General features: G+C 33.5%; 1 protein-coding gene across 5 annotated transcripts in view; it reads left to right on the top strand.

Moving 5' to 3' along the window:
* Rc3h2 (ring finger and CCCH-type domains 2) overlaps positions 1-13,486 on the top strand; it is a 56,656-nt gene that overhangs the window by 5,949 nt on the left and 37,221 nt on the right. For all 5 annotated transcript variants that reach the window (XM_015497614.2, XM_048813103.1, XM_048813102.1 and 2 more), the window contains 3 exons: positions 1,040-1,337; positions 3,746-3,863; positions 6,534-6,767. In XM_015497614.2, coding sequence (XP_015353100.1) covers positions 1,107-1,337; positions 3,746-3,863; positions 6,534-6,767 — 583 coding nt within the window. In that variant the 5' untranslated portion in view covers positions 1,040-1,106. The remainder of the gene's footprint in view (positions 1-1,039; positions 1,338-3,745; positions 3,864-6,533; positions 6,768-13,486) is intronic.

Raw genomic sequence — 13,486 nt, forward strand, 5'->3', positions numbered from 1 at the left:
TCCTATGAAATAAAGTATTAGCTCTTTAATTGCCCTAAATACCTAGATTTCTTGTTCACCAGAGAGCCTTTGTCAGACTTACATAAGATTTGAATTGAAAAATACAGAAAATTTGTGAAATGTAAAGTTAGTGTAATCTTATTTTGCTAAAAATTATGAAGCAGATTTTAATCTTAGAAATAAAATTCTCTTAATTATTTTCTAGTGCTTTTCCAGTTTTAAATCATATTCATATCACTTTTTCTGAATTTATAATCATAGTAAAGATAGAAATTTATATTTTGCATATATTCTGCTTAGAATTATTAGGTAAGAATAGTGTTTCATTTTCCTGATCTTTCTTACTGTACCTGACAGGTTTTATTTCTACTGATCAATCACTAAATAATAAAGTTTTGTTAGAAGTATTATAGTGAATTACTACAAAATTTTTAAAACAATATTTTCTTTGTTTTACTTTGGCACCATACTATTTAGTCAACATTCTTTCATTTATGGACAAACAACTCTGTCATCACAACCTTCTCTTACATGTAGATTTTTTGTTACCTCAGTTAGCCTCTGAGTTAAGTCCTGACCAGGGATTTCCTCTTTCAGATGACCAGGCTGCCTCCTTTACATTTGATTTGACTATAATATTGTTTTTATCAATAGTTTTCAAAGCTTACTAATTCTTAATTATCTTAATTCTTATCTTAATATGTATTGGGTTAGTGGTAATCCAAGAAAAAGCACTTAAATTTTTTTTAACTCAACAAACCAAAATGATTTAAGAAAAATACATAGAAGTTTTGATGAGCAATCAAAATTGTGTGAGCAATCAATATGGAGTGTAGTTGAAAGGATCTCTAGTAGTGAATTATTTGGGGGCAACATTAACACACAGTTTTGTTTTGTTTTTTTTTTTAAAAAAGCATCTAAAGCATATAAAACTATTAAGAATTTCAGGTTCTGAAGCTGTGAGAATTGACTCTAGCAGTTAACTCTTGAAAGGAGAATAATGAATATGTAGTAAATTCTTACTTTTGTCCATTTCCAGCTTACAAAACACTACACAGCAAAATAATGATCTGCTAGACTGCTAACCCGAGCATCCAGCTTCCACAATGCCTGTGCAGGCAGCTCAATGGACAGAATTTCTGTCCTGTCCAATCTGCTATAATGAATTTGATGAGAATGTGCACAAACCCATCAGTTTAGGTTGTTCACACACTGTTTGCAAGACCTGCTTGAATAAACTTCACCGAAAAGCTTGTCCTTTTGACCAGACTGCCATCAACACAGACATTGATGTACTTCCTGTCAACTTCGCACTTCTCCAGTTAGTTGGAGCCCAGGTAACTTTCAGTACCTCACTAATTTAGTATCTATTGTAATCATCAAACATTGTTTATTATTGGGTATAAGATGTTTAGTGATACAAAAGACATAAACGTGGTCAATGTATGTGCTTTTCATGATTTTAATCTTTAAAAAGATACCTTTATATAATAAATTCTTATATAAAATCGTGAATTCATTTATAGGTATGTATTTTTTTTTCCTTCAATGTTCTGGTCAAAATTTATGTGTATAAGTGGTTTGGGTAATGAGAAATACTTTACATATACATACATAATATTTATTCGTTAGGTGGAAAATATAAAAGTTCTGGCCAGAAACCAATCAACTAGAACCCTGAGATGAAGTTTGTTTTTTTGTTTGTTTGTTTTTTGTTTTTAAGTTTAATTGATTTAAGATAACATAAATGAGAAAATAAGTTTTATTTAGGGGTGTGTGTGTTTGTGTGTGTGTGTGTGTGTGTGTGTGTGTGTGTGTGTCCATGTCTGAAAAACCTATTAATAGGGTGTCAGTAACAAATTATGTTCAGGGTCTTGAACACATGTACTATGGAATTAATATTTTGTGTTATAATCATATTATTGCATCAGAGCAAGACCCTAGATTTATTATAATAACTTTCATTTAATGAGGGTATACTCTTATAAATGATGGTAAATATTTATTATCTTTTATTACTCATATCACTACTCTTATCATAGCTCTTTAGGTGGTTATTATCCCCATTTTACAAGTAAGGAAGAAGATAAAATTTTGTACATTATATGCTACATATTAAAGCAAGAAAATAAGGATTTTTCTGATTTATTAGAAAATTTATTTAAAAATTCAAACTGAAAATATTCTATTTGTTCCCCTTAGTATCTTGATATTTGCACTTTTTCTTTTAAAGCACAAAATCTATTTTCAGTGTTAATAATCAGGTTTGACACTCTGAAATCAAGGTGACTCTATAATGATGCTACAATTTAATTGGTAGCATATTTTTCTTAGTGGAGCATAAACTAATATTGCTTCATGCAAATGGTGGCATTTTAGATTCAGTAAAATACATGGACTTTTTGTAATAGTAGCTACCATTTATTTAGAATCTACTATAGATCAAGTATTTTGTTAATGTTCCTTATAAGTGTTATCTCTGTTGATCCTTAAATAGCTTATTACAAGTCTGTGCAATGTGACTTCTATTTCTTCAACCTCATCTACCACTGTCTTCTTACATTGGCCTCCTAAGCCAGTTCTCAAATATGCCTAGCATATTACCAGCTAGGGCTTTTGTAGTGATTTATTTTTGCCTAGAATGTTCATTCCATCTTTTTACATCTTTATTTAAAATGTTATCATTCTCAAGGAAGCCTATCATGACCACTCCAATTAAAATTGCAACCCTTTTCCAACATTTTCTTCTTATCATTGCTGTGTAATTTCACTACTTTCTAACACCATACATGTGTGTGTGTGTGTGTGTGTGTGTGTGTGTGTGTTTTAATTTACTGACTCCTTTTCACTAGAGTATAAGCTTCACAAAACAAGAAATTTTCTGTTTTGCACACCAAAACAAAATTTTAGACACCTAGTATCTAAAACTGTGCCTGGAACGTGAGTACTCCATGAATATAAATATTTGTTGAATTAAGTTGAACTTTCATAAAGGTACCATAAAATATGGATATCTGTCTTCATTTTGCAGATATAGAATTTATGACAAAGAACAGTTAAATAACTTTCTCAAGATTTCTCAGAGGTGGCAGAGCTGCAATTTTTACCCAAGTTTTTGACCTTTTTAATTCTTGCATTGCAATGCTGGGGATCAAACCCTTGGTCTCACACATGCTAGGCAAGCACTCTACCACTGAGCTATATTCCCCCAGACCCCAGAGTTTGACCTTTGAGAACACTGCCTTGTGGTTCTTATGTTCTAGCAAAGGGAACAGATTATAAATTCTAAAACCTAACAAATAATATAGCAAAATGGTGCTTAGCAAATTGCTATGGGGAGAAAATTCATGCATTCTTTCTTATTTTTTATTTTAGACTTACTAAAAGTGTTATTTTAAAAATGGTGTACAGGGGTCCTGCATAACTTTCCATGGCTTTCTCCTAGTGTTAACATATTTCATAATTATAGCACAGTTATCAGCCTCCTGAAATTAACATTAATGACTATTAGCTAGTTGCCCCCACACACACACATTAATCTACTTAGCCTCTACAATTATGTATGATAGCCTTGGTTTTTGGAAAGCAGTTTGGCTAAGTGATTAGCTTAGCTAAAGTTTTTCTTAAATCACTTTGATGTATTATCTCTTTTATAATTTTGTGCTCACTAAGGTTATTATCAAGTATATAAATAACAATTACATGAGCTGGATAAATGTATTTCTGCAATTTTTCATTCTTTAAGGTACCAGATCATCAGTCAATAAAGTTAAGTAATCTAGGTGAGAATAAACACTATGAGGTTGCAAAGAAATGTGTTGAGGATTTGGCACTCTACTTAAAACCACTAAGTGGAGGAAAAGGTAAGTTCATAAAAAGCATTTTTACTGGTTAAGAGGACTTGTTAAATATAAGTGTTGAGCGTGTGTAATGTGCCTTCATGGAGCCTATAGACTACTGAGGGAGATAGGTGTACAAGTGTAATAAAGTATTTTAAGTGCTGTGACAAAAAGTGGAATATTAATTTTTGTTTATCACTACATAGCCAGTGAGGGGTATATTATAGGTATAATAGATAGTAAATGAATTTATCTTGTACCTGGAGAAGATTGTGAACTAAGTGCCAGTCACTGTTCTGGTGTTTGGCATACTTTAGTAAGTGCAACAGAAAAATATACCTGCCTGCAAACATATCACTTATATTTTAGAAAAGCAAAAGACTATAATAAAAAAAGATTATATAGTATAGGTGAAAACTGATATAAAAGAAAGCAGTTAGAAGATTTGGCAATGTCAGAGTCAGAATAGAAGGACAGATTGTCTAGTATAGACCTCATTGAGATGGAGGCTTTTAAGACAGGTGTGGTGTCCCAGCAGCCTGGGAGGCTAAGGAGGATTGAGAGTTCGAAGCCAACCTCAGCAAAAGTGAGGCGCTAAGCAACTCAGTGAGATACTGTCTCTAAATAAAATACAAAATAGGACTGGGGATGTGGCTCAGTGGTAGAGTGCCCCTGAGTTTAATCCCTTGTAACCCCCCAAAAAAGAAGGTAGCTTTTGGACTTGAAATGAAGTGAAAGAGGTGAGATAATTAACCATGTAGTTTCTGGATAAAAAGGACATAGCTTAGTGGTAGAGCTCTTGCCTCACATGCATGCAACCCTGGGTTCAATCCCAGTACTAGGAATAGGAAAAAAAAAAAAGTTTCAGGCAGAGGGACTAGTGTGTGCAGCATCCTCATGTTTTTAAAGAAAAGCAAGGCTGGGGATATAGCTCAGGTGGTAGAATGCTTGCCTTGCATGCACAAGGCCCTGTATTCAATCCCGAGCACCAATAAATAAATAAAGTAGAAGTTGTATGCCTGGAGGCATGTGAGTGAGGAGCAAAGCAATATAAGATGAAACTAAATGATGAGTTCAGGTGATGTACAGACTTATAGTTGGTTTAAAGACAAGCTTTTACTATGAGTAAAGTTAGGGAATTATTGCAGAGTTTTGAACAGAGCATTGATATCTGACTAATGTTAAATGATCACTGGATGCTTTATTGAGAATTCACCATAGAAGGGCAAGAGCAGAAGTAGGATGATCAGTTAAGAGGCTTTTGGAGCAAGATTTGCAGCAGTGGAGGGAGTGAGAAATGCTTAATCTGGGATACATTTTTAAAATACAGGCAAGAGTATTTCTGAATTGGAATTTGAGAAGTTGTACAGAGTCAAGTATGACTCCTAGATCTTGTGGCCTGAGTAACTGAAATGTGGGTGGCCATCAGTTGTCACAGGGAATAGTAAAGTTAGATCAGGTTTAGGTAGGAAAGTCAAGTTTAGTTTTGGTCATAGTACATTTGAGATTTGTAATATTTACTTGGATGCTATCTGTAACTTTGGGAGTCACTGACATATGGATGGTATTTAAAGTAACAAAACTGGATGAGGTCATTTAAGTAGTGAATTTAGATAGGAAAAATAGACTGGGTGCTGAGGTCCTTTAACATAATCAGGGGAAAAAGATGATTTTAAATCTGCAAGGAAGATTAGAAGGAAAGGAGGAGGAAGGAAGAAAACCAAAAGAATGGAGTATTCTAGAAACCAAAGAAAGTATTTATAAATACAGGAGGAAAGAGTAATTATCTGTGTTGAATATTAGTGGAAGGTCAAATATGATAAGGACTGAGAATTAACCATGGATTTACAAAGTAGAGACAATTGGGGGGAAAGAAACAAAGTAGATAATTGTCTTGTGCTCGATTCTGGTCAAGAGATAATGACAAAATCAGAGTAGGTTTTAGAGATTGTAAAGTAAGAAACTGGAAATAGTATACAAAATCTAGAGGATTTGCTACAAATGGGAAGAAAGAAATGGAGCACCACTAATGGGAAAGGAAGGATCAGTGGAAAGATTTCTTTTTTTTTTTCTTGTGGTGCCAGGAATCAAACTAGGGATTGTGCATACTAGGGAAATACTATACCACTAAGCTATACCACCAGTCCTTACTTATATTTAAGATGGATGAAATAATAGCATACTTTTTCTTATTGTATGCTGATGGGAGAGAGGGAAAAATTGATGATACGTAAGAGGAGAGAATTGCTGGAGCAGTGTCCCCGAGTTAGTTCAAAGGAGTAAGATGTATGAGATTATCATTGAGCAATGTTCTAAATGTCTCATGTACAATTTTTAAAAATTAGAACCATTATTAATCAGTCTTTATAGGTTAGAATTTTTAGTCAGGCATCTTTGAATTTATCTTCAATTGCTTTATAGTAAAGATGGAGAGAAAACTAAATAAATACAAAGTGCTGCATCTGGGTACAGACAAACCAGAAAACATGATACCTAAATAAAATCTGAAATAACTAAAAGTGAGCTGCCTTCTTATTACAAAATGGTAATAAACAGACAGTATACTCACTGTTATAAAAATAAAACTACTTACAAGGGACTCGTTAAGATTTGTGGCTAAATACAAATATAGATAATGTAATTGTTTAATTTATTGAAAAACCTTTAGTTTTCTTTGTTTCCCTTTTCTTAAAGGTGTAGCTAGTTTGAACCAGAGTGCACTGAGCCGTCCAATGCAAAGGAAACTGGTGACACTTGTGAACTGTCAGCTGGTGGAGGAAGAAGGTCGTGTCAGAGCCATGAGAGCAGCACGTTCACTTGGAGAAAGAACTGTAACAGAACTGATATTACAGCACCAGAATCCTCAGCAATTGTCTGCCAATTTGTGGGCTGCTGTCAGGGCTCGAGGATGCCAGTTTCTAGGGCCAGGTAAGATAGCTGACTATCTTAGCATTTTTATTGGTAATTAGGGCTTGAGTAAAAAACTTGAGGATGCCAGTTTCTAAGGCAAAATTAAAATCCTGGGACTCAACCCATCTTTATACATGTATGTGTGTGTGTGGGGGGGGGGTATTTGATTTTTAGTTGTGAAGGACACAATACCTTTATGTTATTTATTTATGTGGTGCTGAAAATTGAACATAGTGGCCTATACATGCGAGACAAGTGCTCTACCACTAAGCCACAAACAACCCCAGCCCTTATACATCTTGACATAGTTAAAGCTTTTGTTAATCATAATTTATATTATATATTACAGACTATGTAATATAATGGACTATATGACTTATGTATTATAATCTCTTTTAGATAGATGGGTGACCATTGAGCTAGAAGGAGTTTAGGATTGCATAGGTTATAAGTAAAGGAAGGTTAATTTTTTATTTTGTGTGTGTGTTGTAGGAAAAAAATATCAATCTCTTGATTATTTTTAAAAATTGGAAAATATACAAAGTATATGAAAATTAAAAGTCACCGGGGGTTAATTTCTTTATGGTTATTCTGTCTATATTCTGCTTAAGAAAACCTTTATGCCAAAGTTATGAAGTACTTCCCTGTATTTCTTCTATGTGTTTTGTTTTACCTTTCTTATTTAGAAATATAGTTTGAGCAGAATTTAATTTTGTGAAGAAAACTTTTTTTTTGCAGTACTGGGGATTGAATCCAGGGGTGTACTACACATACTAGGGTACATCTCCAGCCCTTTTTTATTTTGAGACAGTGTTGTCACTAAGTTGCTCAGAAGGGATTCAATCCTGTGATCCTTCTGCTTCAGTCTTGAGTAGTGGTGAATACAGGTGTGTGCCACTTCGCCTGGCATACAGGAAACATTTTTTAATAAGTGGGATTGGGAGAACTGGATGGACAGGTAGAAAAATAAAATTGGATGCATTCCTTATATGCTGTCACTGCCTAAATTACAAATAGTTCACAAATAGTTGTGATTACAGAGTAAATTATACAAGTAATAAAAACAAATGAAATAGGTAATTCTCTTATAACCTGGTAGGGAATAGGAACACTTTTTAAATTTTTACGCAAAATCCAGGAGCGATATTGTGTTTAATTTGCATCACAAAAAATTATAAGCGGAGTAAAAAGATAACAAGCTGGGGGAAATATTTATAAATGTCATCCAGTACATAGATTAATATAACTAATATATGAGGTTCTTCCAAATATGCAGACAGTGATCTCAGTGACTCAGGATGCTTAAACAGAAGGATCACAAGCTCAATGCTAGTCTTAGCAATTTAGCCAGACTCATTAATTTTTTCTCAAAAAACAAAGACTAGCAATCAAATTGGAAAGATTCACAAATAGTGAAAGTAGACAAAAGATATAATATAAAAAGTAATACAAATGGCTTCAAACATATAAAAAGATACCCAGTGTTTCTCATATAAAGAAAAATGTACATTAAAGTCATATTGGAATGCCATTACTTATCCATCAAATTGGCAGAATCAAAAGTTTGACAGTGTATTCTGTTGACCAAGCTGTGGGGAAACACTTTTATCCAGTACTGGTGGGAATGCAGCAAATGGTATAAACTTAAACACAAAAATTTGGCAACATTAAGCAAAATCTCCTTTGTGTTTACTCTTCAGCTCAGCCATCCCATTTAAGGAGTCAATCCAAAGATACAGCAAAAATACAAAACACATAAAGTTTTAAAGCACTATTTGTAAAAGCAGACATCTAGAAGTAACCTGAACATCTATAATAAGGTTCTGACTCAATACCACTGTGGTTTATCTTTCTAGTGCAGTGCTATGCAGCTGTTGAGAGCAGTGAGGAAGGGCATGATCTCCAGATATATTTTTAAGTTAAAAAAATAAAAGCAAGGTGCAGAATAGTGTAGTATTCTATGTAAGAAAAAGAGGGAGACAGAATCTTTACCTACTTTTTTCATTTAAATCCTTCAAAAGAAACATTGGCAGGAAAAATAAAAATAATAAAATTTTGTGGAAGAAAAAAAGGTAAGAAAGGAACAGAGAATGCTGATTACCTTTTTTTGAATTTAGGAACCACATAAGTGTCTTATAAAGGTTTTAAATAAAATTTTTAAAAATTTAAAAGCGAAGCCCGACATGGTGGTGCACACCTGGAATCCCAGCAGCTTGGGCGGCTGAAACAGGATTGTGAGTTCAAAGCCACCTGTAGCAACAGCTAGGCACTAAGCAACTCAGTGAGACCCTTTCTCAAAATAAAATACAGAACAGGACTGGGGATGTGGCTCAGTGGTTGAGTGCCCCTGAGTTCAATCTCTGGTACCCGCACCCCCAAAATTTAAAAGTGATTAAAACAAAATAATATCTAAAAATATAGTTAAGGGGTTGGAGATAGATGTAGCTTAGTAGAGTGCTTACCTAGCTAGCATGCACAAGACCCTGAGTTTGATCCTCAGTGCTATAAAAATTTAATAAGGCTAAAATTTATGAAGTTAAATGCATATCCATATAGGAATAAATTATTTTAGGTGACTTTAGAACATAATATTTTGATTTCTTTATCCCTAGTGGGATGTATAAATCCTAAATTATATTCAATGGGCCTGTTGTTCATAATTCTGGTGGTGTTATTTTGAAACTAATAAGACACGGTTGTATATAAATCAATTACATTATTATGTTAATGCCATCAGAAATCAATATTTTCAGCATTTAAAAATGATACGACTATGAAATCAGTGAAATTTAAGTAAAAACCCTGTAGTCTTAAATTAGAATTGGCAGAATTTACTCAGATTTACTTGTTTTTCTCTTCTAAAAATTGTTAATATCCTTGTCTGTCTGCTGAAAAGATTTAGAAGCAATTAATAATTAAAGCACCAAAATTGTAAGCTTGAGTAATATCAGTTCCCCCTAAAAAGAGGCAGGACTCTGAATAAATGTCTTATTCCAGTTGTAAGATGGGAAAGTAAAAGATAAACCTGGAAAATCTTGTGCTAGAAAGCAAAAAAGGTATCAGAAACTTATAGAATCTTGTTAAAAAGTCATAGACTTGAACTTGAAGAAGCTTACATTGGACATAAATGGACAATTTAGACATAAAAATGAGTGATGACGATAATGGGTTGAGTTCCTAATTGTAGTAAGAAAATATTAAGTGGTCATCTTTGGCAGTTGCTAGAGCAGTAACATAATATTCTGGAAATTGAAAGAACAAGAGTTAGAAAGAAGCTGAGCATTTTTTTTCCTGCCTTTCTTATGCAGACTATTTTAGGGATAACTCTTCTATGTTGAGGGAAGTGTCTTTTTTTAGCAGAATTCCAACTAATAAATTTAGAAGAAAAATGATAAAATTAGAAAAACCACAATTTTGCACCTCTAAATTAATTAATGGGCTTAGTCAAGGATTATTAGGGTTTGAATTTTTGTTTTTGTTTTCTTTTTTGTGGTACTGTGGAATGAATCTATGGCCTTGTGAATGCTATGCAAGCATTCTACCGTTGAGCTACATCACCAGCATTAAAATCATTGGATGAAATGTTACTGGGGAAATTTACAATAGGTGGATAGGGTCTGAACCCACTGATCAATTCAACATTGCCAAGTGTGGTAGCACATGTCTGTAATCCCAATAACTCAAGCAGGGCTTGGGGATTGTTAAGGCAAGAGGATTCCAAGTTCAAGGACAGCCTCAGCAATTTAGTAAGAATCTGTCTCAAAAAGAACTAGAGATTTAGCTCAGTGGTAATGTACTCCAGATTCAATCCCAGCCCCCTGCAAAAAATTTTTTTCTTTTTGCTAAAAGCAAGACAGCTAGGCTTTCTGCATATCTGTCTCTTCATGTAATATATGTGTGGTTGGCCAAAAACAAAAAAAGAAAAAGACCTAAATCTGAATTTAATTAAGCTTTTGGTTTACCTGAAATGAGGGAGGTAGAGGAACATATTTAAAAATACTATAAGCACAATGAAACCAATATAGAATAAAGAAATTTTTTTTCTTCCAGTACTGAGGATTGAACCCAGTAAGTAGTACTTTACCACTGAGCCATATCCCTAGTCCTTTTTATTTTGAGACAGGAGGATCTTGCCAAGTTGCCCAGGCTGACTTCAACTGATCCCCTTGCTTCAGCCTTCTGAGTCGCTGAGATTACAGGTGTTCCAACACTGTGCTGATCTAAGAAAATTCTTTAGAAAAAGTGTTTCTTCAACAATAAATGAACTTTTCTTTGAAATAGGAGGATAAAGGTGGCAAGGCAATGATATAGGTTTTGTTTTGTTTCATTTTGTTTTTAAAGCCTAAAGACATATGAACTGAAAAGAATTGTATGGATTTATTTGGATACTTAAACCAACTGTAATAAGACATTTTGAGACAATGGGAAAAATAGAACATGGATTGAATATTAATTATATCAAGGAAATGTGTTAATTTTGTTAGGTGTGACAGTTGTCTTATTAATATTTTTAGAAGCCTTTTACTTATTAGAAATACAAAATGTATTTAAAAGTAAAATAATAAGTTATCTGGAACTTTCTTCCAAACACTCCAGCCAGAACAAACTGGAAAAGAAAGAATTAGTTGAAACTTGAAAACAACTGGATGGATATTGTTAGCTCTACTTTTGTGTATGTTTAAAGTTTTCCATAATACAAAGTTAAATTTAAAAATATTTTTAAATTCATATTTTATATAACTTGTATATTTCATTATGTTTACTTATCTTAACCTAAGAAGCACCAGATTAAATATCAGATTTTTATTCTGTAACTCAACAACAAAAAGCCCAACTTAAAAGTAGATAAAAGACTGAACCTCCAAAGAGACACAAATAACCAAGAGACATATGAGCATCTTTAGTTACTAGGGAAATACAAGTCAAAATTGTAATGACACATAGGGGGCATAACTCAGTGGTAAAGCAGTTGCCTAGCATTCATGAGTCATAAACTTTGTTTGGTCCCCAGCACTGCAAAAATAAAGAAATCACAATAGGGTACCACTTTGCACCTATTTAGGTAGCCACAATTTTAGAAGATAGAAAATAACAATTGTTGATGAGGACATGTAAACTGCACTACTGTGGGGAAACCAATTTGGGAGTTCCCCTAAAGTTAAACATGACCCAGCAGATTCATTCATGGGTATATACCCAAAAGGATAGAAAATAGGTCCTCAAATATATTTGGACACAAATGTTTATAGTGGTATTATTTTTAATAGTTAAAAGGTAGATACAGTCCAGTTGTTAGGTGATAAATAAACAAAATGAGATATATACATAAATAGAATATTATTCAGCCATAAAAAAAAGATTGAAGTATTACTGATGCATGCTGCATGTGGGAAATACTATAGTATTTCACTATAAGTGAAAGAGACCTGACAACCAGTTAAATAGTTGCCAGGGATCTATGGAACAGAGGGTATGAGAAGTGACTGCTTAATGACTATGGGATTTCCTTTGGAGTAATGAAAATTCTTAGAACTTGATAGAGTTGATAGCTATACAACATTATGAATGTATTAAATGTCACCTCCAAATTATACATTTGTTGTGTGTGTGCATGAGTGCTACATTCTCAGCCCTGTACATTTTTGAATGGGTAATTTTATGTGAATTTTACCTTAAGGTTTTTTTGTTTTGTTTTGTTTTTAAGTCTTTGTTTCAAGCTCTAGTTTAGCTACTAACTAATTGTTTCCTTAGTTTAGTCACTTAACTTCTGTAGGTCTGAATAGCCTCACCTTGGAAAATGGAGTTTGATTTTGACTGTAGATTCTCAGCTCTAAAGTTTTGGATTTTTTAATTGATAACCATGTACTTTTAAATTTCAATTTTGAATTTTTTTTTTTTTTTTTTTTTTTTTTTTTGGTACCAGGGATTGAACCCAGGGGCACTTAACCACTGAGCCACATTCCAGCTCTTTTTATTTATTTATTTATTTTTTTGAGAAAGGGTCTTGCTAAGTTGCTTAGGTCCTCCATAAGTTGCTGAGACTGTCTTTGTACTTGTAATCCTCCTGCCTCAGCCTCCCAAGTTGCTGGAATTACAGGTGTGCACTGCCGCTCCCGGCTCAATTTTGAAATAATTTTAAATTTATTGAAACATTGCAAAAATAATGCAGAAAATTTCCTGAATGCTCTTTTTTTTTTAATGCTATTTGTTTTGTTTTTGTTGTAGATGGACACAATGCCTTTATTTTATTTATTTATTTTTATGTTGTGCTGAAGATCAAACCCAGTGCCTCACACATGCCAGGGGAGCGCTCTACCACTGAGCCACAACCCCAGCCCTCCTGAATGCTCTTTACCCACATTGACCAAAATATTTTTAAAAACAAGGATATTCTGTATGTAATAGCAATATGTTTATCACATTCAAAAACTTTTACTTTGATACAGTACAATTTATAGTTCATATTCCAATTTTTTCAATTATTCCAAAAATGTCTTTTTTATAGCATTTATTTTCTTCTAGTGTAAGATCTAGTTCATACTCAATGTATTTGTCATTTATCTTTTACTTTTCTTTAATCTGGAACCACTTCTCAACCTGTATCTTCCATGATGTTTATGTTGAGGAACACATGCCATTTACTTTACAAATTTTTTGGGGTGGAGTGTGTACTGGGGATTGAACCCAGGTGCATTTTACCACTGAACTGTATCCCCAGCCCCGCGCTCCCCTCCCCT

Source organism: Marmota marmota, unplaced genomic scaffold (assembly GCF_001458135.2).
Source record: "Marmota marmota marmota unplaced genomic scaffold, marMar, whole genome shotgun sequence".
In the NCBI taxonomy this organism is placed as follows: domain Eukaryota; kingdom Metazoa; phylum Chordata; class Mammalia; order Rodentia; family Sciuridae; genus Marmota; species Marmota marmota.